General features: G+C 44.8%; 1 protein-coding gene across 3 annotated transcripts in view; it reads right to left on the bottom strand.

Moving 5' to 3' along the window:
* Positions 1 to 24,674, bottom strand: part of TBC1D22A (TBC1 domain family member 22A) — a 309,293-nt gene that overhangs the window by 119,464 nt on the left and 165,155 nt on the right. For all 3 annotated transcript variants that reach the window (XM_081311235.1, XM_081311236.1, XM_081311237.1), the window contains one exon: positions 4,392 to 4,467. In XM_081311235.1, the coding sequence (XP_081167361.1) occupies positions 4,392 to 4,467 (76 nt within the window). The remainder of the gene's footprint in view (positions 1 to 4,391; positions 4,468 to 24,674) is intronic.

Genomic DNA, 24,674 nt, shown 5'->3' with positions numbered 1-24,674 from the left:
GCTGGGATGGAGTCCCAGTCCTCTGACCCCCGGCCTTGACCCCTGCCTGCATCCTGCCCTCCCACCAGCAACCCGAGTTGTCCCAGGAGAATCTGATCCTGAAGATGGGGCAGGAGGGGCCTGTGGGAAACACCTGGACACAACAGTGTTCCTGTGCACCAGAAACCGCTCCTTGCATGCCCAGCCACGAGGAAGTGCTACTCTGCAGAAATGAGACCCTGGCCCAGCTGATTCTAAACTGACCTAAGAATCAGCTCCTGTGAGGCAACTGATGGTCAGACACAGGGTTCTGCTATGGACACAGCTGCCATTCATCCAGGAAATCTCAATTCCTCTCAATGACCCACTAGCCAATGTCCTGACCTATGAGATATCAGACTTAATCTCAGTCTTTCCATATCCTGGAAAGGGCCTTGTCTTTCTTGTGGTGATTTATCTGGGTCTATCCTTTCTTTGGCAAACTTAGGGTACTAGACGATGTGCCTCTCCCCACAGGCTGACCTGGGTGGGTGGTTTGCCTGCTTACAGGAATCTGAAGTTCACAGGGACCATTCCCTAGTTATGCTGCAAGGGAAGTTCACATGTGGCTTTATTGCTTTCCTTCTTGATTTATACAGTTTCTTGGAGGCAGTGTAAAACAATTCAGATTCAGATGTAATCCTGGAATATCGAATTCACTTTTGAAGGATACCTTTGGTGGATATAGACTCCAGGGAAACAGTTACATTCTTTCTGGATATTGAAGATACCCTCAGGTACATTCTATTGAGAAGTCAATTCTCAATAAACAGCTATTTTTAGGGAAGCATTATTCTTCTCTGATTGATTTGAGAATTTCTGTGTTTAATTAAATTCACTTTGATGAATTTCCATTAATTCTCCCCAGGATTCACTGGCCTCTAGAATCTGTGAACTTCCATAATTTTGGAAAGAGGTCATTCATCATTTCATCACTCTTTCCTTAGTTCTAAAACCATATATATATATATCAGACTTTCTAATTACATCCCTACACTGCTTACTTTCTGCATTCTCATATTCTTAACTCTCCAAGTTTCACTGGGCTATTTTCCTCTAACCCATTTTCTAGTTCACCAATTTTCTCATTAGCTGTGTCTAATGTGTTAAGCTTGTCCGTGGGATTTTTATTTTTGGTTACCATGTCTTTTAATCCCAGAAAGTGTTTTGGGTGATTTTTCAAATCTCTTATGCAAAAATCATATGGTCACCAATTCCCCACAGATACTTTCAAACTTCTTTCTTCATACATAGGAAGCATAGTGGTTTTATAGTATGTGCCTAAGGATTACAAAAGCTCAGGTGGACCTGGCTCTGTTATCTGTTTTCTCTCGCTTAAGGAGTCTTGAATGTGCAATCAAGGTCATTTCATTTGAAAAGAAAATATTTGTAGGAACAATTTAAGTTCTGGGGACGCCCTCCTGAAACGAGGTTGTTTTTACTTTTCACAAGCCTTCTGAGGAACTCCAGTCCAGAAACTCCACAACCCTGGTCCTACACCGCCTGAACTAGAGGCTATGGGAGTCCTGAGAGCTGAGTGGCTCGCACCACAACCCACATCTCACCTTTCCACTGTCAGGAAGTAAAGGGGCATTTGCCGATTCCCTATTCTAAGTAAGTCAGGTTTTACCAACTTGCCCAGAAGACTGCCCAAACTACAACACCCTTTAGGGTTATTCTTTCAGCCTGGGTGCTGTGCTTCTCTCCTGAGGTTCAGGTACTGTGTGGTCCAAGAAGTACTTGTTTCCTTCATAGCAGTTTGATGATTTTTAAGAAACTTCTTTTCTTTTGTTTCCCTTTTTGTTTGTTTGACAGCTCTTAGTTATTTTCAGTGGGAAATCTGATTGGAATTATCTAGTCTGCCTCTCTGAAAGTAGAAATTTCTCCTCTTACCTTCTCCTCTAATTCTTAATTACATGGCTCCAGTCACCATCTCTCACTATTTGGGAAACTCCAATTTCTGCCCCAAGATTACAGGGGAAATCCTGGACTTCTCACCAGCCAGCTGCCCCTCCTGCAATGGTCTCTGCTCCCCACCCAGTGCCAACAAAAGGCCCCTGCCCACTCCTACCACACGGCTTCCATGAGGAACCAACTCTCTTCCTTCAGGCGCCACACCTTCATGTGCACAGAGCCCTAGAGGTTAAGGATGCAGAGCAGCGCTGCTCAAAATGGGAAACTCTTGAAAGTGCCTCTGGCTCATCGTTGGTCACTCATTCCCCACTTCTGTACCCTTCCCCCCCAGACAGGTGCCCACTCTCCGGTGGCCTCCTGCCTACATCTTCACAGTGCCACCAACACCAGAACACCAAGATTCCTTACTTTGACCCTGCAGAGCAACGTAGCTCCTTTTCTGAATGAGCCACACCTGGACCTATCCACTAACCCTCACCTTTCTTCACTTGCAAATCCATGAAGAGTTTTCCCTCACCAAAGTGTCAAAATTTTCTGAAATAAATACTTACTTTCCCTGAAAATGCAGAAATGAGGCAGTGGACTTTTTATAAAGCAAATTTTTTCTTCCTAAAATAGTCTGCCCTTAATAAAATCTTTGAGGTCCCCAAAAAAATTCCAAGCCCACAGATTCTTTCTCCTAGTGCGATGATATGCAGAGGGGTGATCTCCAGAGCCACGGCCCTGGTGCTTCTCCAGGTGCCTGCTGGAGGCAGAGGATCCCCACCAGGGTCACTGTGGCAGGTTCCAGACCCTTCCTTCCGGAAAGCTTGGGTGTCCTCATGTTGAGGACAACACAGAAGTTCTTTAAGGTTCCACAAGAAGAATGGGAAGCAACAGGTCAGACAGCTCAGCGTGTGGCAGAATGAACCTCCTCACTGTGGAAACAGACCCTTTAAGAGCACAGGGTGAAGATGCCACACTCAGAAGCAATGCAGAGCTGGACGGATGCTCTACTGAGGACAGGTCCCACTGGGCTGCTGCGACTGCCATTGCTGCTCTTTCAAAAACCACCCAACAAATCTGCATCCTGCTTCTTTCTGAACCACAGAACAAGAGAAAATCAATTCAAGTATTTCTCAAAATGCAGCACTGGAGCAGATGAGCACTGGCCACAGCTCTCCAACCTCCAGGAAAATATAAAGTAAGCCTTCTGAGGGGCACAGGAGGAAAAGGAGAGTCTCCTAAGAATGAGTAATTCACATCCACTACGAATTGTAATTCAAAGAACTAAACAGAACAGCAACACTCATAAAACTGCAGGTTGAAGGAACAAAATCCAAGCACAGTCAAGCGCGATCTTACTGTTGTGTGTACAATGTATGAACATAATGTACTGACAGAGGCAAAAAAAAAAAAAAAAAAAAAAAGAGCAGTATTTTGAATAGACAGGTTGAAAAGTACCCAAATATAACACTGAATCAAATAAAGTATCATTGGAAGAACTGTATAAGACTTCATAATATGGAAATGAGGCAATAACCATCAGCCACAGAGCTAGAAATCAGACTCCATCAGGAAACAGAATGGAGTTTATAATTTGCATGGCTCCACTTTATAATGTCATTCAGGAGCTTCCCTCAGAAGCCTGTGATGACAGGTTTCTCTGCAGCAGGTCCAGTGAGGGCACTTGCACGTGCTCACAAGTCAAACTGCCAAGTCCAAGTTTCAAACAAAGTACAATTTCTCTACATCCAGGGAGATGATTTGCCAGGCTCACCTGGGACGCTCTGTGAAAGCACAAGTCTCCTGGGCCGCTCACCACGGCGGGCTGGTGTCATATGTACTCCTGGTTCTGCTTGGCATCACTTTGTTAATGCTCTGTTCATTAATTTAACAAACTATCAGGAGAATACGCCTGGAACGGGTAGCATTATCTCTCAACTTTCATTTAATTAAACTCTGCTAGTGCAATATGACAGTCAGCACATCAAGGGGGAATTATTTTAAGGATGAAGGTAAAAAGTATTCGAAGTCCCCACTTAAACGTGGAAGCATAATCTAAAATTGCCAGAGAACACACTATAATTTTTCTATAATATTAAAAGATGTTATTTCCAGACTTGGTAATTAATTGGATTCCATGGAGAAATTATTCTAACTTCCTTGATAGCAAAAGCATGCACAAAGCCAGGGAAGAGAGTGCCAAAGGACAGCCATAAATAGCCGTGCCCAGCTCAGTGAGGAGCAAGGCTGCCTGCACAGAAGGCACTCACGGCATTCCTGCCACATGCCTAAATCCTGATCACCACGCTGGGTGAAAGGGGCAGGGCAGGTTCCTGGAAGGATTCACAGGGATGAGCCCCAGCAGGCTGGGTGCCACTGTGTCCTGTCCCACCAATGTCCAAGGCCACCTCCCTGAGCCTTCAACCAGGCCTCTTCCCACCCTCAAAGAGGGGCAGCTCAGGAAGCCAACTCACCGTCAATCCGGCTCACGAGTTCTTCCAACATCTTCACTTTCATTTGAATCCCAGGTTGGGCAAAGGTGTAGTTGTCCTAAGGGAAAAAAATAATGTGTATCATGTGCATACAAAATAAAACTTCAGTTTCCAAAAAGGAAACAACTTGAGAGTAGTGAATGTTTCACAACCTCACCAATCCATAAGCTGCTAGATTTTAACCTGAGAAAAGAGGACAGGAGTGCACACAACAGCATGCCAGCACCTCGAGGGAAAGCCCTCGCGCATACCTCAGGAATGTGGAATGGTGCGCTGCTGTGTATAAATGTAAGATATTTACATTTAAGTTCAACAAACAATTTAAATGTGTAGCTCATCCCTCTCCTGGGCTGACCACCTCCCTGGTACCAGAACAGCACAAACTCAGCCTGCCAGGGGCAACTTATGGATCTTCCCAAAAATTGAACTCTCAGAAGTGAGGGTGTCAGAGGCTCATGTCAATGTACAGGACTTCCAGGCCCTAAAGGGGCCTCATTCACTCCAGTGAGACCTCAGCACTCCACCAGCTGAGACAGAGTGGCAGCAAAAGGTAGGGAAAATTATAAGCTTGAATGCATCTGAACCAAACAGGCATAAGAAATTTTGGTCCTGAACCTCAGTTCCTTTGAACGTACCATTTTTTGCTCTGAACTTAGAAAGGTTAGCCTATTCTCCTAGGCAACTAGGTAACAGACCAAGGTTTATTTTTAAATCTGGGACACATTTATACAGTGTCATCTAACCTCATGGAGGAATTTCTAATGAGCCGGGTTGAACAGCACAGCTGGTAGAATTAAGGATGACAAATAAACTAGAGAGTGGTTTGCAGCCTCAGGTGCAGAGAGGCCGTGCAGATTATCTAATGTCCTGTTCTGACAAATTTCAGAGCCATCAGGAGCACACTCCAGCAGCCCACAACCTCCAGGGTTGTCCCAAGAGAACACCTGAAGGAGCAGGTGCCTCACAGTAGACTGTACTGAGCTAAAGCACTGTGCATCTCCTTGACTACCCAGCTAGCTGACCAGGGGCCTAATGGCTATGCAAACAGCAAGCTGAAGAAGCTGAGGGTGACTCTTGCCCCAGACCTGAGGTCTGCTTCCAATCGGAGGGAGCGTAGCTGGTAACTCTCCTGTCCTCTACCTCCAGAAGCACCTCTCCAAGGAGACAATCCACTACACCCAGGAACAAATGGCCTGGGGTGCAGCCCCCCATTGAGTCTCAGAGTTAGCTAGCTACTCCCTGGAGGCTCTACTGCACAGGAGGACAAAGGCCCAACTGGCTGGGAGGCCAGCCTGGACAGCTTTGGGACTCATTCAGCTGGATCACATTAAGATAGGTAAAGCCACCTCATTCAGCAGGAATAAAGTTATTCTTTGGTCTCTCTCTCTCTCTCTTTTTTTTTTTTTTCTTTTTTCCAATTTGTTCAAACTCAGGGATGGAAAATGGGTTGTCGAAAATCCAAACAAAGAGAAAAGAACAACACCCAGAGTCTACAAAAAGAAAAAGGTTCCTATTTCAACAAGGCCTGCCAACACTACCAGGTACGCCCTGGCAATCTGACTGTAGGCTGGAGCAGGAAGACCACAGACGCGACCAGCTCCAAAAGCAAAGGCACATGCTTGGGAGGGCTGTACCCGGCAGGGTGAAGCACAGGCGCCTGGCTGGGCACTGGCTGGGCCTGCACTGGTGAGTGAGCCCAAGGGCCAGGAAGCCTTTAAGGGACCCAACAAAGAGAGAGAACTAGAGCTGCAGATGCCAGAGGTAGACAGCTGCGTGAGGAGATGTGAGGAGAAGGGCCTCTCAGGGGAAGCATTGGCTACACTGGCCTCCACCAAGGCCTCCAGGCAGACCAGGGGCTCACCTGGGGCACTCTCTCCCAGCAGCCCTCCACCCACCAGCACCCCAGGCCAGAAAATAGCACTCAGAAAACCCAGAGCTGAACACTGGCAGAAAGTCAAGGGTATAGACATTAATATCACGCCCTTCACAGAGGCAGCATGCATATTCTTTCAAACTGAGATCTTTATTTGGGGTCTTCTTTTAAAAGGGGGCAGATTACAAAGCACTTTGTTTGGAGGGAAGGAAGCAGGTCTCTGGACTTGGCAGCCTTCTGCGAGATGCATTACAGAAACAAAGCTGGCATCAGCAGACAGGGCCCAAGGGGACCCCATGCACCTGCACCTGCTGCCCTCCAGTGAGCTGCCCTAACCACAGCAATAGCACTTCCCGACTCTTCAGAAGAACAAACCTTTCCAAGAGAGCATTTTTTCCCATATATATATATATATATATATATATATATATATATATATTTTTTGGTATTGTCCCAAGAGAGCATTTTTAGGAGAGTGGACATAAGCCTCCTGGTCAGCTCAGCTGGAAGGGCCCAAAGCACCCCCTGCTAGACCTGCAGCTCACAGTCAACATCGCTGACAAAGCATCTCCCACCTGCACCAGAGAGCCACCTCCCCACGGCCTCCAATGCCCTTCCTGGCCAACCTCACCTGTCGGCAATCTGTTCACTGAACACTTACTGATGTCTCCTATGTGCCAGAAAATTAAGTCCCGAGTATCAATGCTTTGGAAAGTACTGGAATCAGCAGGCCTGGGTGCTGCCCCTGAACAGTACGCAGCCAGCCAGTCCCTGTCTGGCATCTGGAAACCTGGACAGGGTGGGTCTCAGCACTCCCTAACCAAGAGTGGCTCGCTGTGCCTAACCACACAGTGTGGCAACAAACAGTGCCTGCTTGACTTCTGGGAGTCTGGAATTTGGGTGCACATCAGGCAGAGTCCCCAGTAATACCTTGAGCCCTTCCTTTGTGTTGTCATGGCCCACAGATGGGGTAATTAAGCATGTCCTCTGTGGCTCCACAGGGAAGGACTTCAGAGCTCCTGGTTTCCACTGGACTCCACCCTATTCCCTCTCTTTCAGCTGTGAGTATAGCTCAGCTGATCCTGTGAGCCACCACACCAGGCTGGGTCTGGGGTCCTGACACAGCAGGGAGAAATACGGGCAAAGTAACTTCCATTCCCAGAGCTGGCAATCTGCAGCTAAGCAAACACCCATCGCACACGTCACGCAGCACACGTGTGGAACTAACTGTGCTCAGGGCACCTTGTTGTATGGTACAGAACTGGACTGACCTGGAAGACCACTCTGAGGATACGGGGCCTGGGCTGAGCTGAGAACGATGGTTCTGAGTGAGCAAAGAAGGGAGCACCGTATGGCAGTACCACAAGGGCCCTTGGGAGCACAGCACATTCAGGGAGGGAGGAAGGCCCAGCAGCCAAGGGCCCATCCAGAAGCCAGGAAAGGCAAGAGAAAGCCACTCAGCTGGTAAGAAAGATGCAAAGCCATCAAGGAGTTAACGAGGTGGAAATGGGGGGCAAGCACCATGGTTACAGGATTTGTATCTGAAAAGACGCTCTGGCTGCACAGTATAGAAACTGCAGAAAAGGACCAAAGAAGATGGGGACACTGGTCATGAAACGACTGCTGTAACCTAGGTAGAAAGATGGTAAGAACACGGCACTGGCTGAAGGTGTACCTAAATTGTCCAAGCCATTTCCTTCTGACCTAGGCTAGAGGGGTTTCTGAACTTGAATGTAGGACTTCACATTTATTCCTATTAGGTGTTTAGTAGATTGGTTCTCAGCTGGCATTCTGGGTAGCTGAACTCAATCTGAATCCTGATCATGTCATCTATCACATTAGCTGTCCCTCCAAGTGCGTTGGCTACACTGATACTGGCAATGTCTTCATTGTAGTCTCTGAGAAGAGGGAAGGACAAGGACGGGGCCCTGTAACACACCTCTCAGAGGCCACAGTAGAGCAGAGATACAGTATACACACAGCCTGGTTTCACTCCTGGCTTTTCCTGCTAGCTTAATTTCTCATATTTTCTGTTTCTCATCCGTACACTGGAAAGAGAAATGCTCCTCCCAAAGGCACTGGGGTATTAGATGAGCGACTGTTTCTAAAAGGACCTCTGACAGTGTCTGCCCTAGAGTGCCCCAAGCTCCTGTCCTAACTTCCATGCTGGTGCTGGCCACGGCCCAGCAATTAGGACTAAAGGCTCCAGGGGCCATGACAGAGCAGCCAGTGCTCCTGCTGCAGACGACCTCAGAGGCAGGCAGGCAGACAGGCAGGCCACACACCTGTGTGCAGACCCAGGGTGACCGGGGCACAGAATCGGCTAACAGTGCCCGTCATGGAATGCATGTCCTGGTCCGTGCCTGCAGTGTGGCCCAGGGTGTGGCCCACAGAACATGGCTGAGAAGACTGTGCCAGGGGCTTTGAGGCAGAGATAGGAGGGAGCACAATTCACTCAGCTTGGTGGCCCACGTGACCCGCTGAGGCGGGTGGGGACTCTGAACAGGCTGGTCAGGAGCTGCAGTGAGACCTGTAAGGCTGCCCACCTCCCCCCCCCTTCTTGTCAGGCCCCAAAGACCTAGGCCCAGGAGAGGTGGGCACCGGCCCAGCCCCAGGGGCGTGCTGACCATAGCTGCAGAGCAGATGCCACCCCACACAGCCCCAAATGCCTGACTCCGGCCTCCAGAACACCCCACTGAGAGCTCTGCAGCAGCCCCACCCCAACAGCACCGACCTGGTCTGTCTGGACCACAGCCCCATTGACACACGGGCCACTCAGTCCCGCCTCACACTGCAGCAGAGAAGCTGGGAGCTATGTCAGCCAACAGCCGCACCAGGCCACTCCAGCTGGCAGCTGGGCAGGCAGCAGGAGAGGAGGGTGGGCAAGCCCGCCCCTGCTGGCTATGAGGGGTACTCAGCCCACGAGGTGAGGAATGAGGGCAGTCTGGCAGACAGCGGCCCCCATCTCTGTCCACGGCCCCAGCCTCCTGAGCAGAGGCAGCTCTTCCATAGGCTCCCTGTACTTTCATGCTCTGGCGGTACTGGCTGGCCTGTGGACAGACACACCTACACATACATGGGGCTTTTTTCTCATTTTCAACATTTTTACGTAATTTTTACTTGGTCTTTTGAGAGTTAAAACTTCTTGTTTATTGTGTTCTTTTGTTTGTTTCTCTTTCTCTCCTTTCTTCTCTAATAGCCCATCTCTCTTGTTCTCTTTATTTCTTTTGTTTTTTTAAATTTATTTTTCTCCTCCTTCTTTAAAACCATCACTTACTATAAACGTTCTTTTATCCTCCTACCACATTTCCTTTTCCCTACGTGAACTGTTATTTTACCGTCCTTTCCTGCCTCACCATCAGCTATTAGTACTGTGTATGGCAAATGTCACTGGCTGTTGACCTGAATGTCAGGCCTACTTTGTGGCTATTTATCACAGTCACTGTGGCAAGTGCTTTGATGGCAATTAGTATCACAGACGTGGCAGCAGAATCTGGTAATTAGTTCAGTGTCATCTTCTGCCCTGCGGCTGCTTCCCTCCTTTCCTGTGAGTGCTGGAAATCTACTGGGACAGGAGGAGTTCACAGGCACGGACTCTCTGCTGCTGAGCTGCATCTAAAACCCCGCCAAGAGACAGTGTGACTGGCTCCACAGACAAACTGACCAACTCAAACTTCAATAAGAGCTGTGGAGACAAAAGGCCCAAACCAATGACTGACCCCAAGCAGAAAGAGCTGGAAGTGGGAGGACCTAAGGTCCACTCCTGGACATCCACTCCTACGGTAAAACAGAGGATGGCCACACTACAAAGGGTCTCCACCTGGCTGCTTGCACACCCAGAGAAAGAGCTGCTAGGGGAAGGAGAGCAACCACAGAGGCTGCCACAGACCCTACTGCACACAACACTACTGCTGGATGCCCAAGAAGGAGCCCACTCTCGTGTGACCTAGATGGAGAGTGGGATTCTCAAGCTGTGACACAATATACATTGTATCAGAATAGATTGATAATCACCAAAGAATTAGCAGGGAAACTATATTGCAAACCCCACTTGGAAATACACTGAAAACTGCACAATACCCCAATACACTAGAACCTATCAGAACTTCCTGGACACTGTGAAGGCAGTTCTAAGAGGAAAGATTATAACTAAGAAAGTCAGACAGGGCCCAAATAAACCTTTCATGATTCATCTCAAGGCCCAGAAAAACTAAAACAAGCCAATCTCAAAAGCAGCAGAAGAAAGGAAATAATTAAAATCACAACCAAAATAATGAAAAAATAATACTAGAAAGGATCAGTAAAACAAAGAGCTGATTTCTTAAAAAGATAAAAATTATGGTAGGTGGGTGCGGTGGCACATACCATTGGCTCAAGAGGCTGACGCAGAAGGCTCATGAGTTTAAAGCCAGCCTCAGCAAAAAGCAACTCACTAAGCAACACAGTGAGACCCTGTCTTTAAATAAAATACAAAGTAAGGCTGGGATGTGGGACAGTGACTGAGTTCCCCTGAGTTCAATCCCCAGTACTCCACCTCAAAAAAAAAAAAAAAAAGATAGGTAAACACATGACCAAATTAACTAAAAGAAAAAGAAAAAAGACCCCAAATCAATAAAATTAGAAATGAAAAAGGAAAAATCTCCAGAGACATCAAAGAAATCCAGGGAATCATTAGAGACTGACTATTTTGAAAACTTCCACTTGAATCAACTGGAGAACCTGCAAGAAATGAATATCTTTCTAGACACATTGACCTGCCAAAATTAAATCAAGAAGATATGGAAAACATAAGCAGACCAGTAACAAGCAATGACATAGAAGCAGTAATAAAAAGTCTTCCAACAAAGAAAAGTCCAGGGTCAGATGGATTCTCAGCTGAATTCTACCAGACTTTTAAAAAAGAACTAAGGCCAATGCTCTCAAATTATTTCATGAAATATAAAGGGATGGTACACTTCCAAATCCATTTTATGAAACCAGTATCACCTGTACAAAAACCAGAAAATGAACACATTGAGGAAAGAAAACTACAGACCAATATGCCTGATAAACTCAGATGCAAAAAAAAAAAAAAAACCTTAATACTAACAAATGATATTTACCAACACACTAAGAAAATTATACATCACAACCTAGTTGATTTCATTCCAGGAATGCAAGCATGATTTAACATATGCAAATCAAAAAATTAAATACATCATGTAAACAGAATTGTATGTAAAAATCACAGTCATCTCAAGAGATGCTGGGAAGGCCTCCAACAAAATGCAGTACAACACCCATTCATGAATTTTTTCAAAAGGCTATCTATAAAAAACCTAAAGCCAATCTCATATTACATGGGAAAAAATAAAGTATTTCCTTTAAAATCAAGAGCAAAGATTATGGCATTTTGCAGGCAGATGGATGGAGTTGGGGAATATCATGCTAAGGAAAACAGCCAATCCCAAAACACCAAAGGACAAATATTTTCTCCAGTATGTGGATGGTGACCCATAAAGGGCAGGGGTTGAGGGGTTACCAAGGGAAGAATGGAGGAGCTTTGGATTGGGCAGAGGTGAGGGGAGGTGTCTGGGGGTGGGAAATATGGTGGAATGAGCTGGACATCATTACCCTAGGTACACGTATGATGGCACAGGTGGTGTGACTCTACATTGTGTACAACCAGAGAAATTAAAAAGTTGTGCTCCATTTGTGTACAATGAATCAAACTGCATTCTGCTGTCATATATAACTAATAAGAACAAATAAAAATTTAAAAATAAATAAGTAAAAGCAACTGCAAAACAAGACAATGATGTCCACTACTCTTGTTTAATAAAGTACTAGAAATTCTAGCCAGAGCAATTAGGCAAGAAAAGAAAACAAAGAGATAAAAATGAAGAAGGAGGAGGAGGAGGAGGAGGAGGAGAAGTAGTAGTAGCAGCAGTTAGTAGTAGTAGTAGTAGTAGTAGTAGTAGTAGTTGTCGTCATCATCGTCGTCATTGTCATCAAAACATCACTGTTTGCATGCGATATAATCCTATACTTAGAGCCAAAATGCTCCATTAGGAGACTGCTAAAATTAAGAAATAAATTCAACAAAGTAGCAGTTACAAAATTAACATACAAAAATCGATAGCTTTCCTATATACCAATAATGAACCTGCTGAGAAAGAAATCAGGAAAACAATTCCATTCACAGTAGCGTCAAAAAAACAAAATACCTAATCTCTAATCTAACCAAGAAGATGAAAGATCTCTGTAGTGAAACCTACAAAATATCAAAGAAAGACACTGAAGAAGATATAAGATAGACCACCCATGTTCATAGATAGGTAGAATTAATATTGATGAAATGTCCACAGCACCAAAAAGCTTCAAAGAAACCCCCTCAAAACACCAATGACATTCTTCACAAAACTTACAAAAAAAAAAAAGGACTTAAAATCATTTGGAAGAACTAAAGACCTAGAAGTACCACGGCAAATTCTAAAGCTAAAAAAGGTATGCTGGAAGCACCATCATACCGGACTTCAAACAGAGCTATAGTAACAAGCACTGTATGGTACTTGTCTAATAACAGACAAACAGACCAATGAAACAGGTAGAAGACAAAGAGACAAATATTTATAGTGATCTGATCCTTGACAAAGATTTCAAAACATTTGCTGGAAAAATGACAGCTTATTTAACAAATGGTGCTAGGAAAACTGGTTATCCATATGTATAAGAATGAAACTAGACCCTTACCACACACCCTGCATGAAATTTAACTCAAAATGTGCCAAAGACTTAGGAACTAGACAAGAAATCATGCAGCTCATAGAAGAAAATGTAGGGTTAATACTCCAAAATATAGGTACAGGCAACTACTTTCTCAATAGGACCCCAAGGTTCAGGAAATAATGCCAAGAATTAATAAACAGATGTCATCAAATTAAAAAGCTTCTGCACAGCAAAAGAAACAATAAAGAATGTGAAGAGAGACTCTAAAGAATGGGTGAAATTCTTTGCTAGCTACTCTGACAAGGGATTAATATGCAGAATAATCAAGAACTCAAACACACACACACACACACAAACACACACACACACCAAAAAAAAAAAAAAAACCAATTGATAAATGGCCATATGAACCCAATAGACATTTCTCAAAAGAAGAAATACAAATGGCTAACAAATATATTTTAAAACATTCAACATCTTTAGCAACTAGGTAAATGGAAATCAAAACTATACTGAGATTTCCATCTCACTCCAGTCAGAATGGCAGCAATCAAGAATACCAACAATAATAAATGCTGGGGAGGATGTAGGACAAAAGGAACACTTTATACTGTTGTGGGATTATAAATTAGTACAACCACTATGGAAATCAGTATGGAAGTTCCATAAAAGACTAGGAATGGAACCACCATGACCCAGCCAAACTATTCCTTGGTATTTATCCTAAAGAATTAAGGTTGTCATACTATCACAATACATGCATAACCATGTTTAGAGCTGCAAAATTCATAATAGCCAAATTACAGATCTTTCCATCAATGGATGAATGGATAAAGAAAATGTGGTATATATACACAATGCAGTTTAATTCAATCATAAAGAAGCATGAAATTAAGCCATTTGTAAAGAAATGGATGGAGAGCATTATGTTAAGCAAAATATGTCAAACTCAGGAAGTCAAGGGTTGTATGTTTTCTCTCCTTTGAGGAGGCTAGGGAAGATAATGGAAAAGAAAGGTGGAATGGGGAAACTAGTGAAAACTAAAGGGAGACCAGTACAGTAGAGGAAAGGGACCCGGGGAGGGAGGGAGAGAGAGGATGCTACTGACCAAACTATATTGCTGTATTACGTGCATGTATGAATTATAACAATGAATGTACACTTATAATGAACCAGGAAAAGAACATGAAAGAAAAGAATCTCTAATTATAAACTATGGGTTTGAATTGGTAGGAATATACCGTATTGGCTTAAAAATCATAACAAATGTGCTACACTAATGAGAGGTGTCCATAGGGGGAAAAGGATTGTTGAGGGAGATGAAGGAGTACATGGAAAACACCTGCTCTAAGAAACAGTGTATTAAATTTTCAAACATTCTTACTTCATTGAAAATAAAGTGGAAATAAGAAAAGTGAAGCCAACAGAAAATAAATAGCCAAATGACAACCTAAATCTCGTCTATACAATCACACTGTACACATTACATGAATGTACATTAACTAAATACACAATAAGTATACAAGAAAACAAGCTTTCTATAAGAAACACTTTAAATAGGACAGAAGCAGATCAAAAACAAAGAGAGCAGCTCTAGATCACCAATGTTAAGGAATATGAAAAGGCTTCATTACATCAGATGAGCCAGACCTCAAGAGAGACTTATGGCCAGAAGCAAAGACAAATGTGTCACTGTCGATAAATAACACACACACACACAAATTCATCAAGATAACACAATCATCCTATATGTGCACACACTTAATGACCAAGGTTCAAATATGTGACACAAACCTGACACAAGTAAAGGAAGACATGCATCACCAGTTATAGAAGTTCAGAAGTCCTCACTCGGTAACTGACAAAAAAAAAGTAGACAGAAAACCAAGAAGGATAGAGAAGAGACACCATCGACCAGAATAACCTCACAGAGACCGAAATGTCCCCCAACAAACAGAGGACATGTCCTTATGAAGGACTCATGAAAACCAACACAGTCCATATGTCAAAAAAAGACTCAATTTAGTTACCAATATAAGAAATGAAATATCTCATTGTAATAAGTTTCTGTCGGTTTTTTAAAAAATATTTCTTAGTTGTAGTTGGACATAATACCTTTATTTTACTTATTTGTTTTTATGTGATGCTGAGGATCGAACCCAGTGCCTCACACATGCCAGATGAGCACACTATCACTGAGCCCAACCCCAGCCCTCTACTGGTTTTAAAAGAATAATTTGATATGCAGTAAATAGCAAGATATCAATAAATTAGACAACCTTTTAAAATGGTGAAATTCTTTTAAAAAATTACAACAGAGGAAACAGAAAAACTGGATAGCCCTAACCAGAGCAGAAATTGAATTTATATTTACTCACACACACACAAAAAAAATTCCAGGCCAAAATGACTTCACTATTGAATTTTACTTAATATTTTAAAAATAATTAATACTGATTTTAGCAGAGTGTGGTGACATACCCTGATTCAGGAGCTTGAGGCAGAGAAACATAAACACAAGGCCAGCCTCAGCAACTTAGTGAGACCCTATCTCAAAATAAAAAGTTAAAAAAGGCTGGAAATATACATGTAGGAGATGTAGGTGTAGATCAGTGGTAGAGTGGCCCTGGGTTCAATATCTTGTACCCAACAAAGAAAAACCTGATCTTACATTAACTTATTCAGAAATTACAGAAGTACTTTATGAAGCCACCATTTCCCTAATGCCAAATAGAAAATGACATTAGGAAAAAAGAAAACTATAGACAATTATTTCTCCTGAACAGGAGGAAACCATGAAAATCATTAAAAATAAATTATCAGAAGAACCCAGAAATATATAAGAGGGCTGTATTTTTATGACAAAAATGACAAAGTAGGATTTACCTCAGGACAAAGTAGGTTTATATCAAGAGTGCAGGTTGGCTTAGCCTTCAAAAACTAATCCATACCCTTCACTACATTAACAGAACAAGGAAGATTACACCATTTCAATGGGTGCATAAAAAGCATTTGATAAAACAAGAATTGTCGGTTTTCAAAAAAAAAATCTCTGTAATCAATGATGTGTCTTCCTGTTCTTCATCTCCTATGTATCAATAATTCTATTATCATCCTTGACTTCCATTATATACCAAGCATTCTTCAAATATAAAAATCTACCACACCCACACCCCCCAAAAACAGGGTGCCTATAAAATATACAGACCCTTTGTCGACAAAAAGACAACAGTTAACACTGAACTTAAAGGTAAGAGCCTGGACACTTTACCCTGTCCAACAGTATCTATAAGAAAGCATAAATGTCTTTTCCCGTTGTGTCTAACAACATTGCATTTGGGGTCCTTGACAATACAATACATCAAGACAAGAAATAAAAGCCAAATTTATTTGCAAGAAAGAAGAAATACCCTCCTTACTTGTTGATGACATCCCAGTATACACAGAAAACTTGAAAAACTCCTAGAATAAGTGGGTTTATTATGAAAACTTACCTGGAAAAAATGAAGTGTATATTATATTTCCCAAAAGTGGACACAACAATATTTCCTATTCCATATGCTCTTTTAGGATGTGACCATGCCACTCCTACGTCAAGAGGTACAGTCTGATTGCCTTCTCCTGGAATCTTGGTAGGCTTGAGTAGAGTAGACATTACTTCTCAGTCACAACAGGAGCACAACATATGACTTATTAGGCTCATTCATGACAAATGAATCTTATTTTTTGTTGGAAGATCTCACTGACAGCCTTGATCCATAGGGGGAAAAGTCTGACTGTCCTAAGGCCATCATGCTTATAGGACAGCAAGCCACATGAAGAGGGTATGTGTGAAAATCATGTAAGATTAGGCACCAGATCTTTAAATGAAGGAGAGTCTGGTGATTCCAGCCCCCAAGAATCATCTTGTGGTCAACCTTCAAGTCTTCCACCTGAGCCTCCAGACACTGGTGTACAGACAAGCAGTCCATATCCTCTCTGACTGAAACCCAGACCTACAGAAACTATGGGGAGGGAAGACAGAAGGAAGAGGAAGAAAAAGAGAGAGAGAGAAATGGAGACATAAACTCAGCAAGTCTGGGAGCAATTTGATATGAAATTATAATAGCTAGAAATCTATTCTAGTTTTTAAAAATAAGTTGTTTTTCATATACCTATAGTAAAAATACTAACAAAGCCATCCTAAGTAAAGCAGTATAAAAACAAACAAAATATTTACAAATAAATTTTAAAAATATAAGCCAAACCCACATGGGGAGACTACAAAATATTTGTGAGCACAAATTAAAGACTATCTAAGTAAACAAAACATCTTGGTATTTTAGGAGCAGGCAATGGATTTTTAGTCAGGATGCAGAAAACTGCTAACCACAAAAAAAAAGTTAGATTTTATTAAAACTAAAATTTTCTGTTCCTCAGAAGGCACTGTCAAGAAATATACTGACAAGCCATGATTGCAAGAAAATATTCTCAAAATAAATATCTCAAAGAATTGCTATGCAGCCTAAATAAAGAATATGAGGGAAATGTAATGTTGGTAAAATTGTATGCTGATATGGAAAACCCTGAATTTACAGGCACAGCTGATGCGTATGTAACGTGGTACAATCAATTTGGTGAAAAAAATCTGGCTCTGTTGGGTGGCAGGATGGTACTGGGGTTAGAAGTCAGGTTCTCTATACTGAGCCACATCCCAGCCCTTTTTTATTTTTTAAGACAGGGTCATGTTAAGTGGCTGAGGGTCTTGTTAAGTTGTTGAAGTTGGCTTTGAACTTGCAATCCTCCTGCCTCAAGTCCCTGGGATTGCAGGCAAGAGCCAGTGCACACCCTCCACACCACTACCACCCCCAGCCCCCGCATGGCTCTTTCTTATCAACTCCTTCTACACTGTGACCACCAAGTCCACTCCTAGATATTGACCCAAGAGAAATGAGGCATGGGAAAAAGATGACGCGTACATGAATGCCCGTGGAAACTTGTTCGTGACACCCTGACTCCTACCAGCAGGAGGACGGATAAACTGCAATATATCCAGACAAATGAGAGCTTGGTAATTAAAGGGAATAAACTATTCACTCAGGCAAAAACATGGATTTTTATGTTTTTCAATGTTATTTTAAATTAAATTTTTTTAATTTTCATTTTTAAATTGCTTGCTGCTCAATGACTCATTGACAATGGATCTTCCTTTGCAGCCCAGTAACTAACACGTTCTTGTCTGTTTAATAAACCTTTCTAAATGTTGCCAAGAACCTTCGGTTTTATCAACCAGGCTCTAAAGTCACCCTCAGACTCTTCCACACCCACAGCACGCCTTGTCTGGAACTGGGATGCCTTCGCCCTGTGTAAGCAGACAAGGTGCCTCCTCCATCCTCTTCCCTCCACGTGAAGGCTGCCTGCTCCCTGCTCCTCGGGGTGAGGCCTGCTCTCCTTGACACGCACAGGCACCCAGAGCTGAGGGCCAAGCTGGTCCCCGCCTCTCTCCTAAGCAACAGCCAGCCCCATTTTGTTCCTCTGCTTTTGAACTAGGTGGCAAAAGAAGAAGAAAGCATCCCAGGACACAGACTGATCCAGTCCCAGCTGTTGGGAACTCACTCCCAAGGATCCCAAGCCACCCCTCTGGATTTCCTTTGGCTTCTCTCTGTGGAGCAACCACTTTAAGAACAGGAATTCTCCAAGGGTTCCTGCACACGCTATCACCTCTTCTGGCCCTTTGCACCTCCCTGGCCTCTTCTCCATTAACTCACCTGAGCCCTGTTTGAGGGCAGGCCTTAGGCCAAGGAAAAGCCACTCCAGCCCTAACCCTAGGACTAGAGGTTCCTGGCCTTCTCACTGGCAAGTTCCAAGATAACAGAGCCACTTCCCACTCCACTGCAGGCCACCAACCAGTTCTGAGATTGAAGGATTCTTCCCCAGGGAAAAGAAATGTAAATGGCTAATTATAAAAGGCAATGGTTCTTCTCTACTGAAAGAAGCTGTCCTGCTAAGTAATGAATCCAAGAGTAATAGAATGACTTCAGGGTAGGCAAAGACGGAAGCTGTAATTCAGGAAGTAACGGTGTGAGCCTTGTTAGAGAAATGAAAAGACTGGCGAAAGCACAAGAATAATCCCCTGAAAGCCTGAGAGGATATGGCCAGCCTGGAACTTCTAACTACCCCAGGGAGAGGGGCCAGGACCCCATGGCAGGCCTCTGCTTCCACCCCAGAAGGCAGACATTCAAAGCCAGCCTCAGCAGGCCCAGAACCAGCACCCTGTTTCAATGCAACCCTTTTTAAAGAAATATCCAAGAAACAGAACTGGTTCAGATGTATTTCTGTGGTCTACACCAAAAATCACCCCCAAAAAATAGATCCTAATACCCATCAGCACAAAAAGGCACCATCCACGATGGCAAGGAGAAAAGGAAAGGCCTGCCAAGTGATTCCCAAACTCATGCCACCTCCTGGCACCCTCTCAGCACACCTGGTGAGGCCCTAGGGACCCATCTGCTCCGCCAGAAGGTGGGGAGCCCTGGAAGCGCTGTGCCTCACAGGGAGAGGGAGCCCTAGAAACCCACATCCAGCCCACCTACACATGCTGAGCTCACAGGCAGCAGAGAACAAGACACATGACGACACTCAGGGTCATGGTCAGGAAGACCAACAGTGAAGGGAAGGGAGGAAGGAACAAGATGGATTGTTTCTCAAATTAAACTCACATGAATTTCAAAAGGTGCTTACAATCAAAGTTACCCACAACTGAGAAAGCAAAGCTAGACATTCTGTCGCCAGCAATGACTGCTCACCACTGAAGTTTATTAGAGGGCTCCCAGGAAGCTCAAGATCATGACTCGAGCAACCCCTCACCACCACCTCAACACCACAGCCCTGCTGGCCACCAGCCAGCCTGGGGCTACCCGCCTGTACTGCATGCCGGAGATTGGTCTCACCCCAAGTAAAGAAGTCTCCTCAGCAACTCCGACTCTTGTCAGGACAAAGCACCCACCTGTACCTCAACAGTGTCCACGGGCTGAAAGCCCAGGCACAGATGTGCGGACTCCCAGTCCAGCATTCTTTCCACATTGCATTCCTTACTGGAAGATTCTTCCCAAGACTGCTGGACAGTCAGTGCACTGCTGGACACATAGTACCCTGATCTGTCAACTAAAAGCCAGAGTTATCTCTTGTCAGGGTTTTTAGCCCCCATCTCCTCCTGACCAGCGGGAGAAGCGGGAAAAGCACGCCCCGACCAGGACGAGCCAAGAAAGGTAAAGGTCGACTGGCCGCCCACCCAGCCCTCCCTCCCGGGAGGACAATCAGAGGTGCCAGGGAGAACAGTCGAAGCAGGATCTCGTTTAAAAAGGAAGTACACACAGCTTATATACTGCACAGGAGCCAATCAGAATAAAGATCAGAGGGGTGGAGCAAGTTCACTTGTACACCCACCCCATAGTCTGTAAGAGAAGGCACAAGCTGTCCACAAGGGTGGAAGAGTCCTGGACATATCCTGAGGTGGTCCACCTCCTCCATCACCACCCACAGCACTGCCTCCTGGCTGATAGCCAGGAGCCACCCCAGCCACATGTGCGGGCCCCAAGACCAGGAAGCAGGCAGCCACACCCTACAATCTCTGGTTACAGCAACCACAAGAAAGCACCCCAAAGAATTACCAGCAACCTGAGAAGGCAGCAGAGCACCTACCATTTCTAGCATTGGAATGTTGCGGAATCAGGCAAGCAGCAGCAAAGGGCACTCAAAGAGTAGGAGAAACCAAAGTTTATTTTACGTCAGTGGGCCCAGAGATCAGCAGTCCAGATTCTGAGCACTCCTTTCTAGTTTTTCACAAAATTTACAGGATATCTAATTTCATAAATTTTCTAGTCTAAAATGATACATGGTTGTGCACAAGGTTTCAGAAGAAATGATACATGATCATGTGTAAGGCTTTCCTGGGGGGAGTGTGTTTACAAAAGCCCAGTGCTCTAAGGGAGAACTGGCTCCTCTTAGGAGGCCTCTAGCCTTGGGGGGGGGGGAGGGGTTAGGGTTAGGGTGAATGGTGCTAATTAGGTTCCCTGAAAACCAGCTGGCAGGAAAAAGGAGGAGAACTCTCCCTCTCCCAGGCACTAATTTTCGCACAGTGTCCTTAGTTTACTTGGTATTCAGGCCTAGGTGAGTTCCCCACTGCACCATGACGGGCATGTGTCTGCCATGGCCAACAAGGCCTACCGAGCCTGCCTGGTGCTCTCCCTTGTACCTGGCCCACCATGCCTGTCTCAGGTCACCTAGACTAAGCTTGCGGAGGCTCTGGAGGACTCCCTTCTGTGCCAAACAGAGCTCGCGTGCCTCTGCAAGGCTGGACGGCCCTATAGGCGATGTCAATGACCTCATGTCCCTGTTCGAACAAGCCAGCAGTGGCTTCTAGCATCACTTTGTGAGTGAAGTCTCTCCCACAAGACCAAGTCGTGGAAAGGTGGCTGCTTCTCCTTTCCTCCCAACAGGAAATGAGCACAAAAAGAATGTTTCTGGAACAAATGCCCGTGGGGAGGGCACCAATGTATCACGAAGGACATATCAGGCTGAGTATCTGCAGAGCGCCAGGATCCCAGCCATTTGCTCCTAGCTGCCAACTGTCAACCCAGCTTCCCAGTCACACTGAGAGCCCACACACCTCTGCCTGTGCTATCTGGGTGGGCCACGCCAGCATGGTTCAGCACAGTCCAGAATGCACCTCTACACTGCTCATCCCCTACCCAGACCATGGTCTTCAGGGCACCGTGGTGAAAGCCGGCACAGCCATTCTCATACAGGTCCTGTGCATGCAGAAGAGAACAACCCTCCCCTGCCACTGCATCCAGGGCTGTGGGTGTCCGCTGGGTCCAGCTCACGAACTGCAGTACACAGGCTCCTGATCTCACCAATTCTTCTTTGCTTGACCTACTAATTACTGACAGGCAGGAAAGCAGCAGTCAGACTGGATGGGTCCAAACCCCAGTTCCCGGGGCTAACCACAAAAGGGTGCCCATCGAACTCCTGGATGGGAAGGAAAGCTCGTGGTGCAACCGGCACCTATGGAGGGGCACCGGCTCTGGCCCTGCTTCCTGGCCACCCTGCTGCACTTGCCCTCCCTTCCCTCACCCTCCTTCCTCCCTTCCTTGTACTTCTGTAATGGATCCAACGTGCTGCTGAAATCACCTTGTGAGCTGTATCTTCCCCAGTAGGTTCACCCACTCCCCCCTGGGCAGTACCTATCCCTAACCATGCTTCTGCCCTACAGCCACCTCATCCAAGAGCCCACACTGCCCAGGCTCCTTGAGAGCTGCCCAACCACCTGCCCGCACAGAGCTGAGCACTTACCTGGTGCACTTCTCCTAACCCTCCCGCTGCCCCTCCCAGCTGTTTTCCCTGGGTATCCTGAGCAGCACACAGGTGGCTCCTAGTCTCAAATCCACTGGCGAGACAGCTACTGCCTCAGAACGCCAACCACATCACTCCAGGGGCCCCCAGTAGGGGATCTTTCTGTTGCAGTTGGCTTCCCATCTATTGTCATCTCCAGATGTAGGTCACTGGCCTTCCTGTCCTTGGAGACACTCTTGTCTTTCCTATTCATGACTCGCTCTCATGTCTCTGTGCGATTTTGTTTTAACTCCCCTTTCCTTGTTTTTGTTTGTTCTGTTTTTTGATATCAGGGATTGAACCCAAGGGCACCTAACACTAACCCTCATCCCCAGCTCCATTTTTTTTATGAGCCAAAGTCTAAATTGCTTAGGGCCTCAACAAGTTGCTGAGGCTGGCCTCAAACTTGTGGTCCTCCTGCCTTAGCCTCCCGAGTCACTGGGATTAGAGCGGTGTACCACCACACCTGGCTCAATTCATCTTTCTAGGGACTTATTTATTGCACATAAGCAATAACTTAAAATTCTCAGCCATAATCTTATAAACACTGACTCTTCTCCAATGCATTTTCTCTCTCTAGATCTGTTTGTTCATACTCTGTTTCAGGTCTTAATCTCTGTCTTATTTTCAGCATCTCGCTATGCTGCCTACTCAGTAATTTTCTCAGAACTCCATTTGAGGTCAATTAATTCTCTCTGTGTCTAATGGGTTGTAAATTTCAATGACTATTATTTTGATTACCAGAAATTCTTTCTACTTCTTTTGAAACTCTCCGATCTCATTCTTGATTCTGAACTGCTCCTTTACCCTCACCACTTGAACCTCCCATCCCAGGCCCTTCCATCTCTGTTGGGGCACTCCAAGCCCCTGACGACAGCGCAAAGCGGCAGCCAGGTCTTGTCCTCGGGCACTCCTCATCGGCTTGCTTGGCACTCTCTCATGAGCTGCATCTGTGATAGGGACCATGCTTTTTTCAGGGAAAAGTTCTCAAAGGCTGGCCAGTCACCTACCAGTGTCCCCAAGACCTTCTCTAGTAGTGTGTGAGAACAAAACCATTTCCATGACAAAACTAGGATGTTGGCATTGTTAGCACCTGCTCTGGGGACACAAGCCATGTGAGTCAGCTGGCAGGAATGCATGCAGCACCACAAACTCATGCCAGGCCACAATCATTCCTAATGCCACATGCCACAGTTTAAGACAAAAGGCAGCTTCCTTTAAGAATGTCCTTGATGAAGTAGGAACTTAAACACTGCAGTCAAATCCAGTCTAATCATGCTATTAAGATGAGCTTAGTCCCGCTCTTGAGGAGACAGCTGTCCGACACTCCATGGGGCAGGACAGGAAGGCTATGTGACACCCCGTGGTGCCTAATGAGCAACACCACTACCTCCCAAGGCAGATCTCAGTGTGGCGGTTTCTGTGTGAGCCAGACTGAACACCTTCTTCAAAAAACACCATTTTTACTTAAAGGACAAGCACGTGAGACAAATTGGTTATTAAAATTTGAGTCTCCAGCAGACATTTCCTCAAAAATGAACTCAGCCTGTTGTTTCAAGAAAACAATGGGTAGTTACTGTTGTCCACTATGGTATTTGAGCTTTTAAGACAGAACCTGAATTGTGGAAGACTTTCATTCCTACTGTGGCTGGTGGCTTCAGCTTCTCCATGAGAATGCTGGGAATGTCGTAATGCCAGTGAACGTGAAGCTGTGACATTGTAGGACAACACAACCAAGTTTGGATACCAACCCATGACAGCCTTGAGCAACCCTGCATTAGCGCACAGCCCAGCGTTTCCCATCCAACTGTGTGTGAGGTTCCAGAGCCACACGTGGGTAAAAGCCACGAAGTGCAACAGCCACCACCAGACAGACATTCACATGTGTGTGAGGTGCAGCGGACTTCAGAAACCTCAAATATTGAGTTATGATAGAGTATTAAAGAAAAAGTCCACAATTATCTGGAAAAGATATTAAACGCTCCCTTTTCCAACCACATACCTGTGTATGGCTGAAGTTTGTTCATGTCCTTCAACCCCCGCCAAAAAAAATTATAATATATTGACTACACCAACATAAATGATTGCTTTGTCTTCTATTAAGTTAGATACTAAGGAAATTTACAAAATGGTGAAGGGGAGCCTTTCTCACAACTAAATATTTTTATTATAGAAAATATTAATTCATTATAGAAATAATATCATAAAATAATAGCTTACCCTGGGTTAGCCATAATTAGTTTCAAACAAGTTACTAAATACTTTTAAATTGTTTGTATTCAGCAGAACTAGTGGGTAGCTCTTTGGTTCTT

Source organism: Spermophilus citellus, assembly GCF_964194105.1.
Source record: "Spermophilus citellus genome assembly, chromosome: 10".
NCBI lineage: Eukaryota > Metazoa > Chordata > Mammalia > Rodentia > Sciuridae > Spermophilus > Spermophilus citellus.
Note: the sequence above shows the minus strand (reverse complement) of the source record. Positions and strands in the feature narration are given on the sequence as shown.